Source organism: Muntiacus reevesi, chromosome 2, assembly GCF_963930625.1.
Source record: "Muntiacus reevesi chromosome 2, mMunRee1.1, whole genome shotgun sequence".
NCBI lineage: Eukaryota > Metazoa > Chordata > Mammalia > Artiodactyla > Cervidae > Muntiacus > Muntiacus reevesi.
Window position 1 is genome coordinate 174456528 of NC_089250.1, and position 26569 is coordinate 174483096.

General features: G+C 61.7%; 2 protein-coding genes and 1 long non-coding RNA gene across 7 annotated transcripts; 1 reads left to right on the plus strand and 2 right to left on the minus strand.

The window, feature by feature from the left end:
- Nucleotides 1-854: 854 nt before the first annotated feature.
- Nucleotides 855-10636, minus strand: TMEM184A (transmembrane protein 184A). 4 transcript variants are annotated; one of them, XM_065923679.1, is made up of 9 exons: nucleotides 8144-8624; nucleotides 7313-7501; nucleotides 4835-5000; nucleotides 4376-4466; nucleotides 4195-4270; nucleotides 3993-4084; nucleotides 3185-3261; nucleotides 2564-2761; nucleotides 855-1756 (listed from the first exon to the last, which is right to left on the minus strand). In XM_065923679.1, the coding sequence occupies exons 2-9, from the start codon at nucleotides 7499-7501 to the stop codon at nucleotides 975-977; spliced, it is 1671 nt and encodes a 556-aa protein (XP_065779751.1). In that variant the 5' UTR covers nucleotides 8144-8624; the 3' UTR covers nucleotides 855-974. The 4 variants fall into 4 exon arrangements, with proteins under 4 accessions (XP_065779751.1, XP_065779750.1, XP_065779749.1 ...); XM_065923678.1 differs by lacking the exon at nucleotides 8144-8624 and adding an exon at nucleotides 10297-10636 and having other exon boundaries at nucleotides 858-1756; nucleotides 3185-3354; XM_065923677.1 differs by having other exon boundaries at nucleotides 859-1756; nucleotides 3185-3354; nucleotides 8144-8623.
- Nucleotides 5010-9291, plus strand: LOC136160260 (uncharacterized). The gene is made up of 3 exons (XR_010661591.1): nucleotides 5010-7379; nucleotides 8412-8616; nucleotides 9152-9291. It is a non-coding gene; the product is annotated as an uncharacterized lncRNA (long non-coding RNA).
- A 5013-nt stretch (nucleotides 10637-15649) lies between the features above and the next one.
- Nucleotides 15650-17520, minus strand: PSMG3 (proteasome assembly chaperone 3). 2 transcript variants are annotated; one of them, XM_065920184.1, is made up of 3 exons: nucleotides 17470-17520; nucleotides 16719-16956; nucleotides 15651-16117 (listed from the first exon to the last, which is right to left on the minus strand). In XM_065920184.1, the coding sequence occupies exons 2-3, from the start codon at nucleotides 16932-16934 to the stop codon at nucleotides 15965-15967; spliced, it is 369 nt and encodes a 122-aa protein (XP_065776256.1). In that variant the 5' UTR covers nucleotides 16935-16956; nucleotides 17470-17520; the 3' UTR covers nucleotides 15651-15964. The 2 variants fall into 2 exon arrangements, with proteins under 2 accessions (XP_065776257.1, XP_065776256.1); XM_065920185.1 differs by lacking the exon at nucleotides 17470-17520 and having other exon boundaries at nucleotides 15650-16117.
- Between the last annotated feature and the right edge of the window lie 9049 nt (nucleotides 17521-26569).

Here is a 26569-nt window from a genome sequence, read left to right on the forward strand (position 1 = left end):
CCCTTGGGGGCTCTGGGAGGAGGCCTGGCCCACGGGCTCCCCAAGCGCCCCACCGCCAGGACCCCACCACCCTTGGGGCTCCAGGAGGAGGCCTGGGCCACGGGCTCCCCGGGTGCACAGCTGTGGACAACTCAAGCGGCAAGGAGGTCCCTTCGGACAAGGGCCTCCGGGCTGCCCCGCCCCCGGCTCGCCACAGAGCCTTTGCACTAGGCCCCTGTCCTACGGCCTCCAGAAAACCTCCCTCCTGGGCTGGCGGGTCTCTGGGGAGCCCTGTGGCTGCTCCCAGAGCAGCTGACAGACGAGGGGCCTCCCCGAGCTGGGTCTGACAGCCGCAGAGGGCGATAAGGCAGGTGGGGACTTCCCAGGGGGCGGCAGGGAGGAGGCCGGCCTATCTTATCAGGCAGGCAGGCTGGGCCCTGGGAGAGGCCGCTGGCCTTGAGCCCCACGTCCCCAGGCCCAGGGGTGACCCGCTCTGGCCCGGACACCGCAGGCCGTTCCTGCCTGGCTGAGCCTCTCCGAGCCCCTCGGCCCTTCCCTTTGTCCCTGGTGACGTGGGAGCCAGCGACTGGGAGGCGCGGGGGTGTCGCGGCTGGGTGGTACCCGGGCCTTCCTGCCCACCCAGCCGGGCCACGGCCCCCGCCCTGCTCCTTCCCCCAGACACACTGGACCAACTCAGCCTCCGGGCGGCTGCCGCCCCTCCCCATGTGCTGACCCCTGACGCCTGGGGCCCACCCTCACTTGCCCTGCTTCTGTCCCCCCTCCCAGGTCCCAGGCTTCCCCCGCGCGCCAGCCTGGCACAGGAAGGGGAGAGGCCAAGGAGGCGGTTCCAGGGAGCAGTCCCCTTCTTGGCCTCTGGGTTCTGCACACCCAGCCTCATGAACCCATCCAGGGCGGGGAGGCACGGGGCCTCGAACCGGGAGAGCAGAGACTCTGGATATCAGAGCCCGTGAGGGGCAGGCCACCCCATCTCAGGTTCAAGCCCCTCGCCCGCCTGCTTGGAGCTGTGACCGTGGCCGGCCGCCCCACAGTGGACGAGACCCTCCCCGCAGCACCCAGACTGTCCCCCCCACCCCGCGATCAGAGCGCTGACCCCGCAGGGACCAAGGCTGCTGGAGGCACGAGAAAACTCGGCTGTTTATATATAAATAAGTGCAGGTCACCAGGAGACCCCGTGCCCTCCGCTGGGGGCCCTGCCCCTCCCCCAGGTCACGGCCAGCACACCCCGCCTCCATGGGCCGCCCCGCCTCCCGCAGCCTGGGTGGAGCACTCCCGCCTGTGTGGCCCGCAGCTCGGGGCCGCCCAGCGTCCTTCCCCATCGCTGCCCCACCTGGGGTCTGTCTGTGCAGGGAGGCCGCCTGACAGCCAGGGGAGCCCAGCAGGTCCCTGGGGCCATCTGGGGGGCGTGAGTGCCCTCTTCTGGAGCTGCGGGCCCACCGGGTGAGGGTGCGGCCCCTGGGCGCCTGGCAGGGCTGCCAGGTGACCCACTCCACCAGCCGCAGGTGTGTGGGCAGGAAGCTCCCGGGAGAGGCCTGACCTTTGGCAAGACAGTCAGTGGGCGGGGCTCCCTGTCCTTTCCGGGTGGCCGCTGACCGCGGGCCCCCTACAGCTCCTCCGCGGGTATCAGCATCCTCTTCTCCACGTTGCGGCCCTTCCTGCCCCCACCGGGGCCGCCATCCGGGCCGTGGGGGGGTGTGCGGGGCGATGGCGCCCTGCCCTGGGCCGGCCGCGCGGCCTCCTGCGTGGCCTGCTGCGTGTACTGCTGGTAGGCGGGTGAGAAGTTGTGGATGGCGTCCTGCACAATGTCCTGCGGGCTCATGGTCTCCTTGAGGCCACTGGAGATGCTCTGCATGGGCGCCGAGGGGGCTGGGGGCGGGCGGCGGGTGGGCTGGGTGCTCCCTGGGCATGCACCACCCCGCCCCTCATGCACCCGGCCCCCAGGACTCGGCTTCCTCCCTGCCAGCCTGCGGGCTGCCCAGGGCCGAGGCCTTTCTTCATGTCCAGGTCCTGGCTCGGCCAGCAGGGGGTGACTCCAGGACCCCTGTATCTTGGCCCAGCCCTGGGGCGCTCCCAGCCCAGACCTCTGCCAGGGCCAATGGCGGGAGGCCGCCTTGGGTTGGCCCCCCACCTTATCTCCACCCTGGGGCTCCCACCTTATCTCCACCTCCTCACCACTCCAGGCTGACCAGTCCAGGCCGAGGCCCATCCCTACCCACACGGGCCTTTCTCTAGGGGCGCCAGTGCCAGCCAGCACCCCAACTGTCCTGCCAGGCCTGTCTGGACACCTGGGAGTGCTGGCGGGTATCCCCCCAGGCCCGGGGGGCAGCAGGGACCCTGGGCCCAAACGCCGGATCCCGCCGGCTCACTCAGCTCATCCTGGCTCTGGTCTCCTCCCCTGGACCGTGAGCAGGTGAGGCTCCTGTCGGGGGCTCGGGCCCTCCTTGGGGCCCACCAGGGTGAGATGGGGAACACAGGCATGGTTCAGGGGGCTGCTCGGGCCCCCCTCAGCACCCCTGCCCTCAAGACAGTCTAGGGCTCCACACCCTGGGGCTGCAGTCCTGCATACCTGGAGAGTGGTCTTTCTTCTCCGAGTACACCTGGCAGGTGAAGGCGTAGCGCAGGGCGATGGAAGCAAAGAACATCTCGATGCAGATGATGAAGTTCTGGTACCCAGCGGCCACCGTGCCGGCCCCCACCGTGTTCCCGTCGATGACCTGGACCTCAGGGATAACCCCACACCTCTCCAGGATGGCCAGCAGCAGCCCTGGGGGTGGTGCCGGCCGCTCAGTCAGTTGCGCCGGACAGGAGGCTGGATGGGAGCTGACCCCAGCCAAGACCACCCCCCTGTTGAGGCCGCGTGAGTTTGCGGGGGTCTGCAGGGTCTGAGCTCAGTTCAGGGGGGCTGGGCGCCTCCAGTGCGGGGTACTTGGCACAGTGGGCATCGAGAATCCCCTGAGGGCATGTCTTGCTCTCCCCCGGCCCCAGCTGCTCACTGTCCTCTGAGAAGTGGGGGCCAGGAGTGCCCAGGGGCTGGTGGGCACCCCTCTGGGCGGCCTGTCTCCCCACATCAGGCCCCACCTGCCGGCGGGTCTTTGCTGTCTCCCCTGCCGAGAGGGCCGCCCACTGACCGCGGCCGCAGCTGGGGGTGGGGCTGGGCCTGAGGGCACCCGGGGCCGTGTCCACCCACCCTGCCAGAAAGAGAGGAAGATGACGGCCTTGATGGTGAGGAACTTGAGGACGGGCTCGAAGGGCCGCAGCAGCTCGCTGGTGGCGGAGTAGAAGAGGAAGAGGGCGTAGAGCGCCAGGCTGACCGAGGCATTGTAGACGAGGCTGACGTACAGGTAGCCGCTGCGGACGCTGGGGCCAGGGTGGGAGCCCGTCAGGGCGGCCACGGCCCCGTGCCCGCCCCGCCCCACCTGCTGCGCCAGTGGGCGAAGCCTGGGCACCGCAGAGACTCAGACCCGGGCCTCCCTCCAGGGCCGCACGGGGCACCCAGGCAGGGCGGCTGAGGAGCTGGGGGCGCTGATCTCCAGATCCCGCCCCCTCCAGGCAGGGGCCCCGCTGCCCCTCTCCACCCTCCTGCCACGGGCACAGCCCTGCGCAAGGCGGACCCACGCCGTGTGCGGGCGTTGGCGTGCATGTGACCGTGTGAGCATGCACGTGTGTGCACACGCATGCACATGTGAGCCTTATGTGTGCACTCCCCTGTGCGAGCATGTGTCTGCACATGTGAGCACGAGTGCACATGTGTGTGAGACATGCCTGTGGGCCTGGCCCAGGGGCGTGTGCGAGGGTGGAGCTTGGCTCCCCGGGTGCCCCTAAATCCATCCTCACTGTCTGGGGGCTGTGCTGTTGGGGTCCCCAGGGCTCACCTGTGACAAGGATGTGTTTGCCACAGCCTTGCCCCTGGCCCTTCCCCCTGCGCCGAGCCCTGCCTCCCGCCCCTGCCCCCCGAGGGTGCCCCCCGCCCCGCCCGCACGCCAGCCGGGCCTCACTTGAAGTCCCCGTCGTGGTATTTGCCGAACGCCTGCAGGATGATGGTGACCAAGGCCATGATGGGCTTCACAATGCAGAACTGCAGCGTGGCCTGGGGGTCGGGGAGGGGCTGAGGACGGTGGCTGCCGCTGGTGGGGAGCCAGCCCAGCGTGCTGGGCGCGCAGGGGCCGTGGGGGACTGGCCGGGGGCCCAGGCACTCACCTGCTTGCAGAAGCGCAGAAAGCCGATGGAGTAGGCCATGCCCCGGAGGCAGCAGGTGCCGTGGAAGCAGCTGGTCCTGGGGTGCAGGAGCCCCTGAGGTGTGTCCCCGGAGGACGCCCCCAGCATGGCCTGGCTGCCCACTGGGCTGTGGGGGACCCACGGGCTCTGGGCAGATGCTTACCGGATGGGCTTTCCCCGGATCTCAGCCATGATGGCGCTTTCGCCCCCCAGGTACTGGAAGCAGAGGCTCAGGAAGCTGTAAATGACAAAGGCTGCAGAGCCGGGTGTGAGCAGTGAGCCTGGGCCGCCCACGAGGCCGGCCGGCCCCGCAGAGCTCCTGGGCGGCCCCTGCCGGGGACACACAGACTCACCCCTCACGGGGCTGCAGCCTGCCCTGGGATATCCCACAGCAGGCCCTGCGCCTCAGACGCTCCCACCCCGGTCCACGACCCCTCCCAGGCTCCAGGCAGACCCAGCTGCAGCCCCACCCCCACCTTGGGACCCCGGGAGTCTCCTTGGCACCCTTGATCTGGCCATCCGGCGGGCCCTCGCTAAGCCGGACTCAGGCTGGCAGGGGCTGTGCAAGCCCCCGGGAGCCACTCACTCGCTCCGTGGGCCCTGGAGAGCCGGCGGCACTCACCTTCGTAGCAGTCCCGCACGGAGTCTAAGTAGACGTAGTGCTGCTGGGCCCCCAGGAGGAGGAGGCTGAGCCAGGAGTCGAAGGCGTAGACGGGGACAACCAGCAGCAGGCGGATGATGTACCGCTGCTCGTTGGGTACGGTGTAGGCCCGCAGGTGCAGGTAGATCTGGGCGGGCGGAGAGGGCAGGCCTGGGGCACGCTGCCCGCCTGCCCCCGGCCCCCCAGCCAGGGGGGGAAGCAGAGCCAGCCTCCCCTGAGCGGACGCCGCGCACTGGGAATGTGCATTTAATCACGGGCTCGTTCATTCATTCATCTCGGGGGTGGGCATGCACGCTGGCCTGGGAGCAGTGTGGCCCTGGGACATGGGGTCGTTAGAACGGCTGATGCCTCTGACCCCTCCTAGGGACTTAGCCCACGGAACAGATTTATCCAGAAACAAAGACAGGATTCATGTTCAAAGACGTTCGTCGTGGGGACACAGGAGACCGAGCCTGGTGGTGGGCCCGTGACTGTGATGCCAGGCAGAGGGCGACCCTCAGCGCCAGGCACCAGCCTGGGGAGCCGCTCCGAGAGGACGCGACAGGACAGCAAGCCAAGTAGGACCCAGGTGTGTGCCAGAGCCGGGCAGAGATGACAGGGGAGACATCCCTGGACGAAAGGGCCAGATGGGTGGTCCTCGTCACCGTCTGTGACCTTCCCACATCTTCCTTGTTTGCCACAAGGACATGAAGAAGCAGTGGGGGGAAGAAGCACAGGGAGCCAGGCAAACAGGTAGCTGGCCGTGGTCCCCAGCACCCCGGGAGGCTTCCTGGAGGAATCGCCATGAGGGAGGGGGGAGGGGCAGGCAGAAGGCAGGCTGAGTGCAGAAGCCCAGCCTCTGGGGACACAGCCCAGGGTGGCGGGGGCTGGCTGGCGTCAATCAGGCTCCTTATCAGCCGCTCCCTCCCCAGCGGGTGCAGTGGGAAGGGCACGGCCTGACCAGCTATCAGGAGACAGACTCGGGCCCCTGGGCAGGCGCTGCCCGCTGCGGGCCTCAGCAAGCTGCTGTCCACTCAGGCCTCAATGCCCCGTCTTTAAAGTGAGGGTCGAGTCGCTCTCTGTCCCCCTGGATGGAGAGTGAGGGACTCCCTTTTGGGGTGGGGGGAGGACAGGGGGTGGGGAAGTGCCGCCCACGGGGTCTCCGTCAGCCCTGCCCAGGCCATGGGGCCCCGGGACACGGCTCCAGACACACACACTCCCAGAATCACAGAAGGTTAGGGCTGGACCGAGGCCCAAGCCAAGGCCCAGACTGTGGCTGGAACTGGGACAGCCTGGACCCAGGACGCTGGGTGCCCATCCCCCACCCCGGTGCTCCTCGTCCCACAAAGCACAGCTGCCGGGGAACCTAAAGCCATGCTGCCAGCAGGAAGGAGACCTGGCTTCCGCATGATGCCAGCGCACCACCCACCCATCCTGTCTACCATCCAGACGCCCCGGGACAGCTTGCCAAAACTCACGGCAAATACTGCCTCCTCCAGAAAGGCCTCCTCGGTGGCCCCAACAGGAAGGGGCCACCTCCTCCTGCCGCTCTCAGCTGCACCTGGCCCACCCTAATACGCTTGCCCTGTCCCGCTTACGACCTGATTATCTGAGGCCACGCCTAGACATGCACCACCCTGGGGGCGACTCTCACTAGGGGGGGGCATCGGCCCCCACGGCCCTGCCTCGAGACCTCTGGCCACCTGCTGCCTTGCTAGCCAGCCTCCTGACTGCCCCTGCCCCAGGCTCACTCCACCAGCCCAGCCCCTGCAATGCCGCCAAACCGTCCCGCGGGGCCACTCTGCCCTCGGTGCCCAGACCCAGCCTCCTCTAGCTCCCCAGCACCCCCGGTTGGAGGCCAAACTCCCGCACGTCTGGGGAGCCCCTCTTTCGGGGTCCCCAATGCCTCCAACCCTCTCCCGCCATCTGCTCATGCCTCTCTGGGCTGGTCCTGGGCTCCCGAGCCCCTCTGCTATCTGCGATGCCTGGTACCCACTGCCCAGCGCTGCCCGCTCACCGCCTCTCACCCCACCCCGGCCACTCCCTCACTCTTGCTGCCAGGCCTGGCGCGTCCACCTGGGGCGACCTGGCTCTCCAGCTCTGGGCCCCTCCAGTCACGCTCTGACCCCTGGCCTCTCCCAGCCTCAGTCTTCTCATCTGTGAAAGGGGACCCTGCCACTGACCTCAGCCAACGGGCCCACGGGCTGACGAAGCACCCCGGGGTGGGGGGGGCCGGGCGTCCGGCTGGAGTTCTTCCCACTGCTGGGCGGAGGCTGTCCGTCCTCTGGCCTGGCTCTCTGCGTCCCCTGACCCTCCCCCACGCGGCAAGCACCAGGCGCTGCTCCTCCAGCCGGCCAGGCCTCCGGGTCTGCCCCGAGGCTGCGGGCCGAGCAGGCCTCCTGGGGCTAGGCTGCAGCTCCCAGGGCGCGGGTCCCCAGGGGGCTCCGAGGGGAGGCTCACCTGGTGGCCGGTGAGCACCAGGGCCGCCCACACGAAGACGCCCGAGACGCCGCGGGCCAGTGGCGAGGTGAGGAAGAGGGGCCCGGCGCCCTGCGAGCCGTTTCCCGCACGCTCCATCTGCGGCCCCACAGGCCCGGCTGGCAGCGTCCACGCCAGGGGGTGGCCCGGGAGCCTGGGGGCGTCAGTCATCTGCAGAGGGAGGGAGGGCACACGGGACGTGGTGAGGGCAAAGTGCACCGTGGGCGGGCGGCAGTGTGTGCGGGCGGGAGCGCCGGGCTGGGCGGCTGTGCTGGGCTCCTGGCAGCGGCCCTCCCGCAAGGGCGCCAGGTAGCCTCTCCTGCCCACGCACCTGGGCTCCAGGCAGCCCTCCGTGTTCAGGGACGCAACTCTGAGGCCTGGCCCCGAGGCGCCCTCCTTCCCGGAGTCGGCCGCCCGGGTGCAGATGCCAGCCGCCCGGCCGTGACCTGGGGCAGCTGATGTCCTGGGCTTGCGGGGAGCCCGCCTCCAGGGGCCAAAGACATCTGAGGAAGTCGGGGAGCCCCTCTGGCCCTGCCTGCCGGGGGTGGGGTCTGAGAAGCCGGCCAGACTGGCCCTGCCCTCAGCAGCAGACAGAGTCGGGGATACGGCCGGTACCCACTCACCCTGCCTGCCTGCCTGGCCATCTGGCGTCCTGCTTGGCCGGGGCCCCTGGCCACCCCAGGACCGCTCGCCTGTCCTGGGTGCCCGCTCTGCAGTCTCTTGTGACCTGCTGGGGCGCCAGGCACCTCCCTGCTCTCGCACTCGAGGTCGCCACCCCTCCCTGCAGCCCTGGTCACGGGGCCCAGCACCTACCTCTCGGGCAGGAAGCTCCCGGGCCAGTCCTGGGCGGCCAGGCCTCCAGGGAAGCCAGGCTGGTCGTTTGCGTGACCAGTGAACCCGGCGGGTGGCCCCGGTGGGGGTGGGATCGGACTACCTTCAGGAGGCCCGGGGAGGGGCGGCCACCTGCACGCACAGCCCCGTGGCCCCCCAGCATCGGGCGGAGGGCGGGCCGGCAGAGGGGCGGCGCGGAGGGCGGGCCCCTCCCCTGACACTCTATCCCTCCCACGGCTGTTTGCTCCAGGCGGCTGGCTCCCGGGACTGCCCTCACCTGCCTGGACCAGAAGGCCGGGCCGGCAGGGGCCTGACACAGGGGGCGGGTCTGCGGCAGGCCAGGGTGGGCTGAGCCCCTGTGGGTACGGGCTTCCCGTCGGGCTGATGGAGTTCTCCGAGGAGACAGAGGGGGCATAGCGTGACATGGAGGGTGGATTAAATGCCCCTTAAAAGCGGTAAATCTATCATCGGGTCCCCACCCCCAAAAGTCCACTGGAAGCTTCCTGGGTTTGTTTGCTGGAGGAGGGGAGGAGGGACCAGGGTGAGTGAGAAAGGTGGGCTGGGCCTGCGGGGTCGGCCCTGGGCCGGGGTCGGGGGAGGGGGAGGGGGAGGGCCCACCCGCCTGGCCTCAGAGGGGGCGGCGGGGGCGCCTTGGCAGGCGTCAGCGCGGGTACCTGCCTGCACAGTCTGTCCTTGGTGACGCCCAGCCTCCCCCAGGCCCTGGGTCAAGGGGTCAGGCTCCTTCCAGAGGTGGGAGTCGATGGGGGATGTGACCGGGGTCCCCCGGGGTATGGGGGGCCCGGGGAGAGGCCACCAGCCCCTGCGCCTGCACGCGTCCACCCACACGGTTGCCCCAGGGAGCCCCTAGACCCGCCCTGAGGTCCTGGTCCTGATGCAGGGAAAGCCCTGGGCCGCCCCTCCCCCAGGCCCCCTGCAGGCCGCCTCGTCCTGCATCCCGAGTGTCACCTCCTCTCCCGTCACCTCCTCCAGCTCCACAGGCGTCAGGATCCCTGCGCCCTCCCCAGCCCACGCCCGGGCCATGGGGCGCCAGTGCCCTGCCCGTGGGCTCCCACACCGCTGCGGCCTGTGGCTTCTCCCGCCGCCGCGAGTTCCCGCGGTTCCCCAGCCCCACCGGCCCCCGGCGCAGCGGCCCCCGCCCGCCCGTCCTGCGGCTTCCTGATCAGGTCACCCCAGCAGCCGCCTCAGCCCTGCCTCCTGCCGGGACCCCAGCCTCCTCAGAGACCCCTTCACCTTGCCGCCTCTGCTTTCTCGTCTGCAAAGGTGAGTCTGGGCTCTGCCAGCCCTTCCCTGGAGTGCTGTGTGCAGACTGCAGTCCTGCCCCACCAAATCCCTCCTTGAGCCCCAGACCGCAGACCCCAGACGCAGACCGCAGAGCAGGGCCATGTGCCTGGCGCGGCAGCCGGGGGCCCCAGGGTGGGGGGAGGTCAGGCGTGGCTTCTCCAGTTTAGAGGGAAGGGCCAGCTATGCCAAGCCCGCGCGTGACTGGCGAAGGGTCCTGGCTCCAGGGAGGTGAGGGCTTCAGCACCCTGGTCCCGGGGAGGGCCAGGGCGAGGTCGACCCTTCGGCCACCACGGGACCCTCCAGCCAAAGGAGACCCTACTGCTGTCGCAGCCACGCTTCCCCAGGAGAGGTGGCCGGTCCGGCTGGGCCTGTTCGCCCGCCCGGGGCTGGACACTGACCGAGCCCGTCTCGGGACAAACCTGCCCGTCCAGAGGCTGAGGCCCCTGACTGCAGGTCACCTGACAGGTGACAGGGCCCCAGGCGGCTCCCAGCCGGGCTGCGGGAGGCTGGGATGCCGCGGCCCGTCACAGACCTCAGCGCCCTTGTCCTGACGCCTGTCCCTCACCTCAGTGACCTGATGCCCGGGGCTCTTGGCCTGCGTAGGGCACCAAACCGTCCTCCAGGCGTCCCTGCCGAGCCAGCTCCTTTCTAGGCCAGCCTGCCGCCTGGGCACATCTCTGGGGGCACGCGGCGGGCAGACTCTCCCCTATCGCTCTCCTTGCATGCAGGCCCTTCCCCTGCTGAGAGCCACCCACCCTGGGCTGGCCTGCCAGGGTCCTTTGACACTCCCCGGGCCCTTGCTGACGGTGCCCACGGGCGGCAAACAGACTCACCCCTGGGCTGTGGCTGCTGCCCGCAGAATGCCCGCTGACTCAGCCAACACCTGCACGGCCTGGGCCGGGAGCCTGGTCAGGCCCCCCAGAACACCTCTGCAGCCCGCGGGGGATGAGTCCCGGCCTGGCCGCCCACCAGCCTGGGGACCCCGAGCCCCTCCTCCACTCCCTCTGGGCCTCAGCGGGGCGGGGGCTGAGGGTCCTTCCAGCTCTAGCTTGGGGGCAGTTTTGGAAGCGTGGCCTCCCCCTGTCCAAGGTGCCAGCTCCTTGCCTGGGCGGGACCCTGGGCCTGAAGCCGGGGGTGCAGGGCACCCGTCAGAGGCAGGCCCGGGATCTGCGGGCCCCTCCCTGCGTCTGTGGCCTCGGCTGACTGTGGCCTCTCCAGGCCCTGGTTTCCGCGGGTGATGGATGGCTGTGTGCGGCAGGGCAGCCCTGGTCAGTGCTGGACTCGGGAGGCTCTGCCGGCTCCTCCCAAAGGCAGCCTCGGCTGCCACCGCCGGGGGCTGGACGTGGGGTCCTGCCAGCAAGTGCACGTGGGTGGCCTTCTGCTGCCCGGTCACCAAGCCAACCGGGCCTGCCCCGCGACCACGCGGGCACCCACACGGGGCCGTCTCCTTGCATCCCGCCCTCTTTCCTGCCCATGCCCAGGCCTGCTGCCCCTGTCCCCGGGAGAGCCTGTGCCTGCCGGGGGCCTGTCCGTACCTGCCCGTTGCCCAAGAGCAGGCCGCCAGCCCTGGCTGCCTGCCTGGGGGTCACTCTTCCCGGTGGCGCTGGGGCAGGGCTGCTGACCTGGGCCTGGCCTGAGGCCCTTTTTGGTCACCTGGTGGCACCCGGAGGCCTGGCAGGGGGCATGGCCTCAGGGGTGGGGATGGGCTGGGGATAGAGCCGCTGTGGAGCTCAGAATCTCAGGGTGTGGGCATTTCTCTCCAGGGGTGCGCAGGGCCCAGCCTGGACACATCTGTCTCCTGGGTGTGCAGGCACACACACTCACACGTGCGCGCGCGCACACACACACACACACACACACATACACACACACACACAGAGCTCACCTCCCTGGTAATGCCCTCGGCCGTCCGGCCGGGCCCCTGAGGCAGGTCTGATGAAGGCCTCCAGGCCCGAGGGGGTGGCTGAGCTGTCCGGCACCACCGCCAGACCTCCGGGCCTCTGCTGTGCCTTCTCCCGGCAGCCTGGGTCAGTCCGATAGGCCTCCTACTGGGAAAGCGCTGGCCTTGCCCCAGACCCAGGAGACGCCTCCCTGCCACCCGCCCCAGCCACCCTGCCAGGCCGGCCCTACCTGCCCGGGTAGCCCAGCCACGCCCTCCGCTGTGCCCTGCCCAGGGTCGGGGCCAGCCATCCTTCCTACCCACCCCCCACCTGCCTATCGTGTCTCCGACCCCAGGGCGTAGTCCTGCTGGACCAGGGACCGCTGTGGCTCTGGGTCCTGCCCGGCCCGTCTGTGTGGCCGGAGGTCTGAGGCCCACTTCACGTGCGGTGACGGTTGAGTGGGGTGACGTGGCGTCTGCCACACCCGGAGCACCCCGACCCAGCCCTCCTCCCTTCACGCTGTTCCATCTTCCTGTCTTCGTCCCTTCTGCCCTCAACTGCCCCACGTCAGGGAGCCACGCCTCCCAGGGCTCCGGCACCTCCCACGTCTCGCAGTCCATGAGGAATGTACCACACCGATGTCCCTGGTCCCCACAGGAGGCCGGGCCTGCCCCCTGCTCTGCATCTGTGACTGTGAGAGCTGATGGCGCGGTCACCGTCCACGTCACTCAGCCAGCTCTGAGCCCACGGATCTGGCCATCACCCTCGTCCCCTGCCCAGTGCCCCCTCCTGATTTCCAGTTTCGCTCCAAGGCGCTAAACAAAACAGCCAACACCAGCTTATCCAGCTGAGCCCGCGGCCGCTGCCTCACTCCACGGGTTGCCTGTCGTAATTGGTTCAGGTGGATCCAGGGCTCTGTCAAACCCCGGACAAGCTGCTTGGATGGATAACCTAGGGCGGCTGCCCTCCTGGCCTCTCTTGACTGCCAAGGGACCCACTCGGCCTTGACTCTGAGCCAGAACTGCAGGCCTGTGTCCACTGAGGAAAAGGTGGCAAGCAGGAAGGGAACGTGGGGTTCTCTGCTTGCAACTCAGCAGCAGGAGTGTCCACCCCACACCGCGCGTCCAGCCCATACGCATGTCCATCCCACACCACACCGTGCGTCCAGCCCACACGCATGTCCATCCCACACCACACCGTGCATCCAGCCCACACCGTGCGTCCAGCCCACACGCATGTCCATCCCACACCACACCGCGCGTCCAGCCCACACGCATGTCCATCCCACACCACACCGCGCGTCCAGCCCACACGCATGTCCTTCCCACACCACACCGCGCGTCCAGCCCACACGCATGTCCATCCCACACCACACCGCGCGTCCAGCCCACACGTATGTCCATCCCACACCACACCGCGCGTCCAGCCCACACGCATGTCCATCCCACACCACACCGCGCGTCCAGCCCACACACGTCCATCCCACACCACACCGCACGTCCAGCCCACACTGCGTGTCCAGCCCACACTGCATGTCCATCCCACACCACACCGCGCGTCCAGCCCACACGCATGTCCATCCCACACCACACCGCGCGTCCAGCCCACACACGTCCATCCCACACCACACCGCACGTCCAGCCCACACTGCGTGTCCAGCCCACACTGCATGTCCATCCCACACCACACCGCGTGTCCACCCCACACCGCGCGTCCAGCCCACACTGCATGTCCATCCCACACCACACCGCGCGTCCAGCCCACACTGCATGTCCATCCCACACCACACCGCGCGTCCAGCCCACACTGCATGTCCATCCCACACCACACCACGTGTCCAGCCCACACTGCATTAGTCCAAGGGCATGGCCTTGAACAAGGGCACTTCCTGCGCCTGTCGGTGTTGCAGGGGCTGGCACATCGGCCCCACGTGCGTTATTCATTCGGCCATAAATTGCTGGGAGTTGTAATTACAGTTTGATCGCTGGGTAAAGCACCATATGCAGCCTTTCCATCTAAAGGAATAACAATTTCCACGAAGCCGACAGCCCTGCCTGCGGAAACCTTTATGGATCTCTTTATTGGAGCATGTATCTCTCCTCCTGAATTATAGCAGCTGCGAGCAGAGCACCGCGGAAAGCAAGGGCCAAGCGCCTTCTCAAGAGCCGCTCGTCTTGATTTACAAGGCAGAGCAGAGCAGCGAGGTGCTGGCTTCAGTGACGGAAGTCTTTGCTCTCGATAGCCACCAGACAGCTTCGGGCAGCTGTACGTACCACTCCGGACAGTGCTGGGGACCCTGCTATCAGTCATACGTCAGCCGTCCCACCACATTCCAGGCGGGCAGCCGTGGGGCAGCACAGATAACAGGGGCTCAAGTGTATCTGTATCCTGGGGCCAGTCCCCTGGGGGTCTGAGCAACTCGCCCCATCCTGCTGAGCCTCCATTTCCTCCACTGTCCGCCTGCCTCTTAACAGCAGTCACGAGGGCTCGGTCAGACGGCGGGGGCGCCGCCAGGGCCTGGTGCACAGCACGCCTCCGCACGAGGCTGCACCAGAGCTCTGCATGCAGAGCAGGGAGGGTTGTCCGCCTGCAGTGTCGATGAGGATGGCCTGTCCCTTAGAACCAAGGAGTGTCAGCAAGGGGCTGGGGCCGGGTAAACAGTGTGGAAAGGTGAAAGCTGCTCAGTCACGTCCAACTCTGCGACCCCATGGACTGTAGCCTGCCAGGCTCCTCTGTCCATGGAATTCTCCAGGCAAGAATCCTGGAGTGGGTGGCTCTTCCCTTCTCCAGGGGATCGTCCCAACCCAGCGATCAGACTCAGGTCTCCTGCACTGCAGATTCTTTACCAGCTGAGCTACTAGGGAAGACAGTGTGGCGCATCCAAGGAGTGCCAGTGAGGGGCCTGGGGCGGGGTGACTATCCTGGCCTCAGGGCCCTCCGCTTGCTTCAAACCCCAGCCCTGCCGCTTGCTGGCAGCGTGCCCCCGTTTCACCTGCCATGTAGGTGAGAGCAGTGACCTTGTGGGGTGGGCGGGAGGATAACGTGTTAACAGGATTGAAGGGTGAGCCCAGAGCTCACCAACGGGCAGCATGAGCCATACCTCTCGTACACTTAGGGGCCGAGTCAGAAAACCAAAGCTGCAAATCTGGAGTTAGCCCCAGGCTGGAGCCTGACCCAAGGTTCAGGTTCCCGGCTGGTCGAGCGGGAGAAGCGTGTTTCCAGACTCATCTGATGCTTAGATAACAAGCGCGCTGATTACAGGCTGATACAGATCGAGGCGGCTCTGTGCGCCCAGCCAGGCGCCAGTTCTCCAGGAGTACCCCCCCGCCCCATCATTCCCAGGTCCTGCCGCCCTCCCCAACACATCTCCTCTACTCCAGTATCTGTGTCCCCACACCTGCTGTGACCTGGATCGCCCCTCGGGTCCACACACATGGGTGGGCAGGCCTTTCCCTTCTCCGGTTGGTCAGCTGCTTTCTGGCCTTTAAAGCGTCCGTGCAGGCCCCCCAAGTGCAGAGGCCAGGTGGGGTCTTCTCAGGAGAAAGGCCGGGGCTGAGAGTGAGCAGCAGGGAAGCGGGACCCGGGGCCCCCAGCCAGATGTGGTCGCTAGAGAGCCCTGTGCCTCCCGGCGTGGATCTGCCTGTTTCCCCGGGTGGGGGCCTGGCTCCCAGGTCCCTCAAGCTCCCCACACAGGGGCATCCGCACCCGCTCCGGAAGTCTGGTGGACCCTCGTATGACTGCCCAGCTCTCCTGACACGGGTCACCGGGTCACCCTGCAGCTGGTGGGTGCCTGCGGGCTTACCCGACAGTCCTGAGGGGCCGTGACAGTGCGTCCCCGGGGTCCCTGGCATCTGCTGAGGGACAAGCCTTTGAACACGGCTGTCCTCTGTCCCATGCTCAGCAACCTCACTGAATCCTTCTCAGGTTAGACCAGCAGCGTGGTCTCTACATTACCAGTCCTTGGCAGCCCCTCACGTCACAGTCTGCGCTTCTGCCTCCCGGCCGTTCTCACAAGCACCCGCGCCTGTGGGGGGATGCTCCTCTACCCCCCGCCTTTAAGCACACGGCTCTGGAGGCTGGCGTGCCAGCCGACCGCGAGGATGCACGCGGCATCTGGGCAACGGAAGGCTCAGAAAAGCCACAGGAAGAGAAGCAGGATGAGGAAGGGGCAGAGTCAGCTCCTGGAGCCATCTCACCATGTGAACCTCAGATCGAGCTTTTGCCAAATAGGTTTTCCTCTCCCTGGCTGTTCACTGCAGTAGACGGATGCTGTGTGCCTGACATTTCTCAGCATTGTTAAGAATGGTAAGGTATTTGGGGATATACATTTATTTTTAATAAAAAAAAAAATTTCCCCCAACATTTAAGGGCCTTGACTCATTCCATCAATTCTCACACAGGTACAGCTGTCTGGACCTGGGGAGGAGGACTCACAACCTTCTCAGGACACGTTTCCTGTCCTCCCTCCACAGGGGACGTCAGCCTCCAAACCAAGATCAGCCTGAGGAGTTGGTGCTTCTTCTAGCTTCAAGGGCCACAGCCAGAGAGCTCATCCTCCTAACTCAAGGAGGACCTTCAGATCCTTGTGTCCCTCGGGACGGCAGGGGTGGCCGCTCCAGGTTCACCACACCTGGCACGTCTGGATCACCTCCTTCAGGGCCTTCACCACCTCCATGTTCTTGTCTTTCATGGCCAGGGCGAGGAGAATGGCTCTGTTTCCAGCTTCTTGAGACACAAATGCCACCAGGTTCTTTGCAAAGACATGGACGAGAGGCTGATAAAGGGCAAGAGGAGAAAACCGCTTTAACTGAAAGAAACCTTTTCCTTCTTAATGCCTTCTCCCAGTACCTCTCAGGAGCCCAGGCCAGCTTCACACTCCATTAAATCATCACCTGGCCAGTGGGGAGCAACAGTGATTCAGACTTAACAAGACCCTCTGGACACTCAGTCATAAACACACTGCTTGGGAGCATCATTAGACGTGTTTCCTTAGTGCTTTCCGGCTCCTGCCTCTCCTGGTTATCTCTGCTCTGGGAAGGGCCGTGAGAGCCCACAGAAGGAAAGCCTGTCAGACCTCACAGATGATCTTTCCAGAACGGGGCGGGACAGGCACTCATAACCATAAGGCACTATGATGGGGTCAAACTGTGCCACAGGCTTGCATTACAAAATCAATGCCTCTGCGTGTCTGTCTGATAAAATGCTGATGACCTGCACGTAGCTGGTGGACACCCTCAAATTATCTGGGAGACCCCGAACAATGCTGCCTTAGGCTGTGGTGGCAGGGGGAGGGGGGGACAGGTGGTGTGCTTGCCTACCAGATGCTCCACAACCTGACAAAATACGGCACTGGGAGCCCTTCCCAACCACATTACCTCATCCTTCCCAAGGAGGACTTTAGTGGTCAGCACAGGCTTGCCGATGTCACTAGTCACACTGCTGGGTTCCAGGGAGACCAGGGTACCCATCTTCCCCAACTGGGTCACCACTACCAGGATGTGACTGCTGAAGGCTGTGCAGACCACCTGAGTGGGGACTCCACACACCACTGCAGTCTTCTGTTTGGATGTCACCAAAGGTTTACCTTCCATAGCTGAGTCTGCTCAAAGGCACCTTTCATTTATGTTAAGAAAAAACGAAAATAAGTAAATCGATCAAAGGCAGACAGCCTGGGAGCTCCAGAATAAACACTATTTGGCATTAAAAGAGAAACACAAGTTGGCCCATTCAAAAGCCTGTGTCTGTTCGCCCACAGGCTTTATTCGCCCTGAACTTTCTGGATTCACTCAGACACACAGAGGTACACAGGCTGGATGTCAAAGTACGCTTCTGCCTGTGGAGGCAGACGAGGGCTCGCCTTCCCCGCGCGGGGGCCCCACGGGGCCCCACCCCACTCCGCGGGCCCTCCCTGAGTCCCGGCGGCCCGCCCTCGCAGGGGGAGTAGGCGCCGCAAGTTCGGAAACGAGGCAGAGTGGCAGCCCACCCACTAATCATTTTCTGCGTTTGGGGAAGCCGTCAGTCCCACAGAAGCAGCAGCACCCCGACTAAAGTGCGGGGAAGAGGGCGGCGGGCGCCCGCGGGGGCGCCCAGCCTCTCCGCCCGGCGCCAGCCCCGCGGAACACCCACCTAGACCGCCACCCGCCATGCCGCCCGCGCTCACCGCTCCGCGCCCGGAAGTGACGCACGCAGGCGCCGCGGCCCCGCCCTGCGAGCGCCGAGCCTCCGCCGGAAGTGCAGCCTGAGGGACTTCCGGTTCCAGCGGAAGCCTCGGGACTCTGCGCTGTGGGTTCCGTGCTTCTGGGCAGGGAGCGTTGGGCGCCATGTTTGCGTAAAGAGGCTGCAGCACCATCTCGTGGGCCTCTGGCCCTTGGCCCTCAGGCGAGGGGCGTCTGACTTCTCCAGAAGGGCGTCCTCGCGCCCTCCTGAGGGAGACCCTGCAGCTCTGTGGTTGAGGAAGCTCAGAAACGGGGTTTCTGGCCCCTTGGCCATAGGCTCCAGGACCCTCAAGGAAGCACGGGTTGCTGAGAGAAAAGCAGGGCCGGCCGCCACTTTAAGCGCCGAAAACATTCCAGCCAGGACCGTTGTCTTAGGGCGCAAGAGACCTCAGTGTGGGACTCTCCGGGTTCATCCCAAATGCCTGTTGACTGGAAAAAAAAACACACGACCTAAAAGTCGGAGAAAACTTGTCCAAAAGTTGGACAAAACTGAGGACTTACGCCCAGGACGCAGCATCTCAGATAACTGGGGGACTGGCCCGAAGAGGTACGGGAGGAGCCAGGGTATGCAGGGGTTTTTGCAACAAAGGTCAGGTAGTCCGAAAGTCAGCACAGTGCGTAGTAAAGGAAGACTGGGTATCTAGGAATTCAGCGCTTTCCTACGTTCCTTTGAGGTGCATGTTAGCTTCCTGTGGCCAGCGCGCTTTCTCACCCCGAGTCCCCTCAGGGTGCACCGTCGGGCAGCTGTGATGTGATGGCTTGTAGGTTGCAACAACCTTTGCTTACTGGTACATCAGGTGACATTTTTCATTTAGAACAACAAGAACCAGTGGGGATTTACAGCCAAGGTTCTGGATAGGGTCAGAGGGTGGAAAATTACTAAGAGGAAAGGGGGTTGAGGGGTTTCTAGGTAGGAAAACCTAGCAGAATTCCTGCTGGAGGCAGGCCAGGGTGGCCTCAGACCACCTGGGGGACGGTGGGGGATGAGAAACTGGTTAGACATTGGCGGTTGGTTACCAGACATGCAGGATTGGAGGAGCAGTTCTTACTAAGACTGGAAAATGCAGAGACATCACAGAAGTCCCAAAGTGAGTGCCTAGCTGGGAAAGAGTTAAGAGGGACTTCCCTGGTGGTGCAGTGGATAAGACGGTGCTCCCAGTGCAGGGTTCCATTCCTCGCCAGGGGACTAGATCCCACATGCTGCAGCTAAGCCCAAGTGCTGCAAGAAAGACCCAGCGCAGCCAAAATTAAATAAATAAAATGTGGAATCGAATTTTTTAAAAAGTAGTTCAGGGAGTACAGTCTGGTCTAGGAGAGAATCTTTGTCAGTATGCTCTGCCTGGTAGTAACAAAAGTCTTTAAAAAAAAAAATCTTTTGGGGGCTTTCTGGGGGCCTCAGTGGTAAAGAATCTGCCTGACAGTGCAGGAGACAGGTTCAATTCATGGTCTGGAAAGAGCCCACCTCCTGAGGGGCAGCTCTGCCTGTGCACAACTTCTTAGCCTGGGCTCTGAAACCCACAAGGAGAGAAGCCACCACAATGAGACTCAGCCCAGCACCACAGCTAGAGCGTATCCTCTGCTCGCCGAAGCTAGCAAGAAGCCCTCGCAGCGACGAAGACCCACACAGCCAAACACACATCTTTGAAAGTCACTGAGTCTTCAGAAAACCTCTTCTGGCTGTACCACATGGCATGTGGGATCTTAGTTCCCTGACCAGGGATGGAATCCACGTCTCCTGCAATCGAAGTGCAGAGTCTTAACCACTGGAGCTCTAGGGAACTCCCTAAGGCCTTTGCACTCCTTTAGGTGGTACCAGGAGCCTCTGCCCTCAAAAGCCCTTCTGGGCTAGCCTTCCGCGGCCGAGGGGATGATAATAGCTGACATTTATTTGGCACTTAATGTGTGCCAGAGTTGTGCTAAGTGCTTTCCTATAGTAACGTATTTAATCTTAACCCCACTAAGTGGACACATTGTCATCCCTGTTATATAGACAGTATGTTCAGAACTTGCCCAAGGTCACAAAGCTGATAAGGGCGGGATCTGGGCTTCCGAACTTTACCCTTGATTCCTGGTCTCACAATGCACACGCCCAGGTGAGGGGCAAGAGCAGGGGCCGTGCTGTCCTGCAGCAGGATAGTTTCTGAGAGCAAGCCCCACCCCCCACCACTGCGCACATCTCTCTCTCTAAGCTGAAGTGGTGTTGGCAGAGGAGGGGTCATGTGCTGTCCCTGCAGTAATCAGAGCCTTGAGCCTCTCCCTGAAGAGACGAACACCCCATCAGAAGCCTTTCCGTCTTCCTGACAGGCCTGTGGAGGCAGATTCCCCGGCCTGGTCTGTCCACATCGCTTAACCCTTTAGGAAACCCTGTTGTTATCATGTCCAACTCTCTGCGAGTCCATGGACTGTAGCCTACTAGACTTCTTGGTCCATGGGATTTCCCAGGCAAGAATACTGCAGTGAGTTGTCATTTCCTCCTCCAGGAGATCTTCCTGACCCAGGAATTGAAACTGTGTCTTCTCCTTTAGCAGGCAGATTCTTTACCACTGAACCACCTGGGAAGCCCTAGGAAATTATGGCACCCTCCTATCCTTAACTGCTTTTTCTCAGGGTTTAAAAACTCTGTGCACAATCCAAGTTATGTCAGATTAAGCATGCTCCTTGCACAGTGATTTCTGGCGGCATGAAAGAAAAAGGAATGTCTGCAAAACATGATCAAGATAGACATAAAAGTCAAGAGAAAACTTGTATTTTGAGCTTTTTTTGCAGCCAGTTCACCGAGGGGAAGATAAGGAGTTTCGTGGTTCTGATATTCAAAAGGAGAAGCATACAGTTTCTCAGGAGGATCTAGGTTTTTGTGGCTCTAAATTTAAACACCCATCCATCCACACATGCCTCAAAATCCAATTGCCAATGTATTGCTGTGTGAAACCTGTAAAAGTAGGTTCATTTACTTTACCAATTCATGCATTCTCTCTCTGTCGGCAAATAGGTACAAGAAATCTGACCTCTCCTGAAGAAACCCCACCCAAAACAAAACAAAACCCCCCAAGTCAGGAATAAGCTTATCTCTTTTATTAAAAAGAGATGCTGAGGAACAAAGTAGATAGTTTTTTAAAGATTCTTTTTGATGACCGTTTTTTAAGTCTCTGTTGAATTTGTTGTTATATTGCTTCTGTTTTATGTCTTGGATTTTTGGCTGTGAGGCTTGTGGGACCTTAGCTTCCTGACCAGGGATGGAACCCACAGCCCTGTGTTGGAAGGTGAACTCTTATTTTCACTGGACTGCCAGGGAAGTCCCCAAACTGGATAATGCTTTTATGATGGTGTTCTTTGGTTTGGATCTTTGGTAAAGACTTGATTATGAAGGACACATGAGGTGAGATGCAGTCCCAGACTGAGGTGATGGCCGTCGGGGCGGGGGGGGGGGGGCTTCCTGGTGGGCTGATTTGGGGTGTGAGCAGAATTTATACACAATATTGGAGCAGGAGATCACCGCCTGCCCCCGACTACTTGAGTGCAAGATGAGACTCGAACTGGAAAGAAAGATCCCTTAAGTGAATTCACTAAAAAGGGGAGTGACGTAGTAATGATGTCAATGGTGGGGCAAAAGAGTTTGAGAATTTATCTTGGAAAAAAAAAAAGGAGGGGGAGTATTTTGAATTTGTCTTGTATTCAAGGGAATTTAGGTTCTTAATGCAATGATAAGTTGTAGAACCAATGAAGAATTAATCAGGTGTTGTTTTGACAGGTCATAATTTTTCCAACAAAGTGTATGCTAGCTCTCCACGTTCTCCTTCACATCGTGTATGATTTTCTCAGCTCTGTCATGAAAAGGGTCAGTTGTGTTGAGATGTATAAGCTCACCATCCATTTCCCCAGGAGCCTCTCCTAGCCCCTTGCTGTCCACGTCTCTCACAGTGGGAGCCCCAGCGTGACACCAGCTTTGTCAGTTTCCTGGTCCTCAGTTCCACAGTCAGGCCCTCCCACACTTGCCAATGGCTTTGGGCCAGGTCTGAACATCCCTCAGCACTTTTTTTATGGACTTTCTGAAATTTTGCATGTTTTGCAAGATTTACAATCTGACTTGATCTGCACCGCACTTCCACAGCCTCACAACACGATTCCCAGGGCGTTCAGTGTTGAGGGGGGTGTGTGGGTGAGAGAGAGAGAGACAGAGAAAGAGGCGGAGAGAAGTAGATTCTGGAGCTACACAGTGAGGGACACCAGAGCGGAGCCCAATTATGCAAATAGTCAATTCATTCAGGAAACTCCTTGTGTTATGACAAAGTCTCTTTTCCTCTGCAGCATCCTGACTGCAGGCCCCCAGGCAGCCGAAACCTGGACCAGCAGGACTTCAGGTGTCGCAGTCTTGGAACAGGTAAGGCATTGCCAGGGTTTGCCTCGGTCTTGGAGAGGCAACATCCCTCTAAATTTTTATGAGACGCAGCCGTTAGTGGAACCCCTTTACTTATTTATTTGGCTGCACCTCCTGGCTTTCGGGATCTCACTTCCCTGACCAGCAGTTGAACATGGGCTACAGCAGTGAAAACACAGTCCTCACCACTGGACCACCAGGGAAGTCCCAGAACCACTTTATTTGTATAAATGATGCTCGCTCTCACTTCTCTTGGCCAGTCTGGGTCGCAGCCATTGGAGATAATATTTGTAATGCAGGCCTGAGACACAGCCATCAGATACAGATATTTTATTACATTTAGATCATAGATAGCTTCGAGTGAGTGAGAAAGCTGCATCCATTCAGATTTTTTCAAGTGTAGGTGGCAGACACAGATGTGAAACCATCTTCTGCCCAAAAGGAGAACAGACGGGTTTGTACAGAGAAGACCAGAGCTCTGACATCTCCTTCTGCCTCTCAGCTCTGCAGGTGCATGGGCTGTCCCGGTGCTGCGGTGAAACCACCAGCCTCCACACCTCAGCAGCTTCCCTTTCCTTGGGTCCCCAGTGCAACTCCCATGACTGAATCTCCTTAGACCATCCTGGGTCACATGCCTGTTCTTGACTCAGTCACTGTTTTTACAGAAAGTTAATGTCAGGAATTCCCTGGCTGTCCAGTGATTAGGACTCGGAGCTTTCACTGCTGCGGGTTCAGTCCCTGGTCGCGGAACTAAGATCCCGCAAGCCGTGTGGCTTGGTCAGAAAAAGAAAAGAAACAATTAACACAAAAGCGTTAACCCATGTATCTAGGAGTTTAAAAAATACTTCTAAATAATATATGTCAAAGAAGAGGTTACAAGTGGGAATGACAGAATATTTAGGACTTCCTACTGGAAACCACTCACTTTCCGCTTCTATGGTTCAGCCTGTCCTGGGCATTTCCTACAAGTGGGCTGACATTCTGCGGCCTTTCACGTCTGGCTTCCGTCCCTCAGCCTTTGAGACTCAGATGTGCTCTGCCTCTGTCAGTGCTTTATCCCTCTTGGAGAAACCCATTCTTGCTCGTTCAACAATTGGCGGGATTAAATGACATCCCACTTGCAGAAGGGCCTCCTTTAGGGGCTGGCCCACACGAGGCGCTTACAGAGTCCCCTTCCCCTCACGAGTCATGGAGTTTCCCTAGCAGTGCTCTGCGCACAGGCCCTCGCGTGGTCCGTGACGCCAGCCTCTCCATGCGACAAGTTTTGGCAGCAGCAGAAAGACCAGAAGAGGCTCAGTCCCTGATTCCCCTCGATGCCGGGTCTGGTATCAGAGCAGTGTCCTAGGGACCGCTGGGGCCGTGAGGGCCTGATGCCACGGCCCCCTCTCCGGAGGAAGGCTGTGATGACGCAGAAGCCGCACCTTGCTGAAACAGGACGTGTGTTCAGAAGCGGGCATGAGAGCTGCGGGGGCCGAGAGGGCCAGTGTGGCGACCAGGGTCAGCCTTGGGGTGTCTGCAGACCTCTGTGCACTCAGCAGCCCCGCGGCCAAGGAGGCGGCGCCTTCGTGCTTGCGGACCCCGGCTGTCGCCCCAGCCTGCCGCTGCTCTTCGTCTGCCCTCAGCAGGCTGCAGCCTGGTCTCAAGGCGTGGCTGCGAGCCCGGCAGTCACCTGTGTGGTGTGGAGTGCCCCTGCTCGGCGGTTCCAAAGAGCCGTGCATAAGGAGCAGCACGGAAACGGAACAGTTCCAGCCAGCAGGCTCTGGGACCCAGAAGCGACCCTTTCACTGCACCCAGTTATCTGGGAAAAGATGGTGAACCATTAATTTTTTACGAACTAGGTTTATCTAAGTTGAGGGAGGGAAAAGGATATAAAGATTAAAGGCAACCCATTGAGAATCACATGTATTTTATTACAGAAACAAAACCCTGGGACTACCTGAAATTCTAATTTTTCCTGAGGGAAACAAACACCATTAAGACCGGGCCCAGTTTATGAGGGTCTGGGGCGTGTTTCCCCCGAAACGGCGTAAATCCGCTTCCCAGAGAACATGCAGAGACCCATTTCCGAGACGCCTGCCACCCAGGCCAGGCGTGGAAGCAGCACTCTCCCGTGGAGGCTGGTGCTGTCTCTCCGGCCAGGTGCCCTCTCCGTGGCCCAGCGCTTCCCCCAGCTTTGGAGCTTTATGTCAGCAGGAGTATTTTTATTTAACGTCACATGGTAAACACAAAGAAAATCCTGTTTTCTGACCTGATTTCAGCAGGGCACAGAATTAAGAGTTTAGCTTGTCACCTTGTTTTCTGCCGAAGTTAGTCAGGCTTCAGTATTTTTGTTCTTGGAGCGAAGCTTCTTGCCCTCATTAAAGATATTGAAGACTTTCTTGTACTCATATCTTGCACTATTTGTTTAGTTCTTTAATAAATGAAACCCTAATCCAAGTGCAATTTCTGAAAGCCTTTCTTTCAATATTTTAAGAAGTTATTTCCCCTGATGAGAAGCCGTCTTGTTGCCCCGTGTTGAGCTGAACGACAGAGCCTGCCAGGCTGGTTATCGGTCGTCCTCCCCTCTCTTACAGGGAGAGGACAGAAAGCCAGCATGCGGCTTTGATAAAGGTCGGCCAAGTTGGGTTGTATTCTAGTTGGTGTGTGAGACAGGGGTCCAGGGCAGTGGGTGGGAGTGGGGAGGGGGTAGGATGAAGCAGAAGGATGAAGCCCTGCCCCTGGGCCCAGGCACTAACTTCTGATGACCATGGAACGCCCTTCCGTGTTCTGGGCCTCAGTTTCCTCATCTGTAAAATGGGCAAACTGACTGGGTGGCCTCCAGGTGCCTCTGAGCTCCTGGCCTGTGATGGAGACAGGGCCGGGCGGGGGTGGGGGATCCCGGCGTAGGTCTCGTCCAAGCAGGGAGGGCGTGGGGCTCTCTGCGGAGGCCAGAGGCAGGCTCGCCTTTCGGAAGGCCCGTTCCGCATCTGCACACTGGGCTGGGGGCCTGTACGCCACGGAGGGTCTGGGAAGGCAGCCTGGGCACAACACGTGGACTGTCTGACCACTGGAAATGCCGGACCTTCCGTTGGAGGTGGTGAGCACTCTCCCTCTGGAGGTGTTGAGGCCGGGCGGTCACTGGGGGTACGGTTGTGCTAGGGTGTCTGCGCTGAGGGGACTGGACTCAGAAAGAGTTTGAAGGCTTTTCCGAATCCAACGTCTGCAGTTTTGTGAGTCAGGGTGGGCCGATGACCACAAGAGATGTGGCTACTAGAGCGTCTCCAACAAGACACACAGCTGAACTCCAAGTGCTGGCGGGAACGCGGAGCAGCTGGGGCGCCCTGCACTGCTGCCGGGGGTGCCGAGCGGGGCGGGCACCTTGAAAGGCGGTGTGGCTCTTCTCACGGAGGTGAAGACGCACATGCCACGTGACTCCCTACACGTTGATGTTTACCCGGGAGACACGAGCATCATTTCATACCGACACCTGCACACAGGCGTGCTCTGACCGAAAACTGACTTCCAGCCGGTGGGCAGAGGACAGGCTGTGTCCTGCGGACGGAGCACTGCTCTCTGATGGGAAGGAGGGGGTTATCGGGGCTTTCGATGGCAGGGATGGGTCCCAAGAACAGAACCAGGAAGGAAGCCCAGCAGGGAAGGCAGTGTGCTCTGTGAGTCAACTCGGGTGATGTTCTGGAAAAGACAGGATTCTGTGTGGATCCGTGGTTGCAGGGCGGGAGTGAGGGGCAGGTTCAAATGCTAATGGGGGAGGCCCGGGGATGACGGATCTGCCGTGTCCTGAGTGTGCCGGTGGCTGAGCACTCGTCTACACGCTGGGAACTGTGTGTTGGGAGTGAATCCTGAGCTTTGTAAATTAAAGACGGGCAAGGAAATGATCCAGGCAAAGAGCAGACAGAAGCAGTAGGAAACTCCCACCCCCACCCAAGGCAGTCACTGCCTTTAAACGGGGGCCCGTCACACCCATCGGGATGGCTGGTGCATACACAGATGTGGAGAGAACAAGCGTCGGCCGGGGTGTGGGGGAACTGGGCGCTGTTCTTGGGGGGCTGTAAATGCTGCGGTCGCTGTGCAAAACCATGTGGCGGTTCCTCAAAACATTGAATTATGATGTGATCAAACTGTTCCACTTCTTTTTGCCCAGAAGAACTGAAAGCAGGGCCTTGAAGCGATATGTCAACATGCACACCCGCGTTCACCGCGGTATCATTCCCTGTAGCCAGAAGGTGGAAGCGACCCGAGTGTCCCTGGACAGGCAAACAGATGAACACCATGTGGTCCGTCCCTACCGTGGGAAACCATCCAGCCTTCAAATCCGTGCATCCACCTGTGTCCATCCATCACACATACGTACATAGGTACTCAGTACATTCATCCCTGCATTCTCTCCATGTGTCTATCTCTCCATCCATCCAGGGGTGAAAGGTTTGCTTGCTCACTCAGCCAGCGAGCACCCTCTGCGGGGAGCTGGTCTCAGGGCCCCCCAGATGCCCACCACCTCACTGCAGACGAGAGACCAATGATGAGCAAACAGCTGCAGGTCAAGGCAGCGTCAGGTAAAAGCAGAAGCCCCACCCCAACAAAGGCAGCTGGCGAGGCGTTCAAAGGAGGCCGAAAGCGCAGTGGGAACACTCCTCTA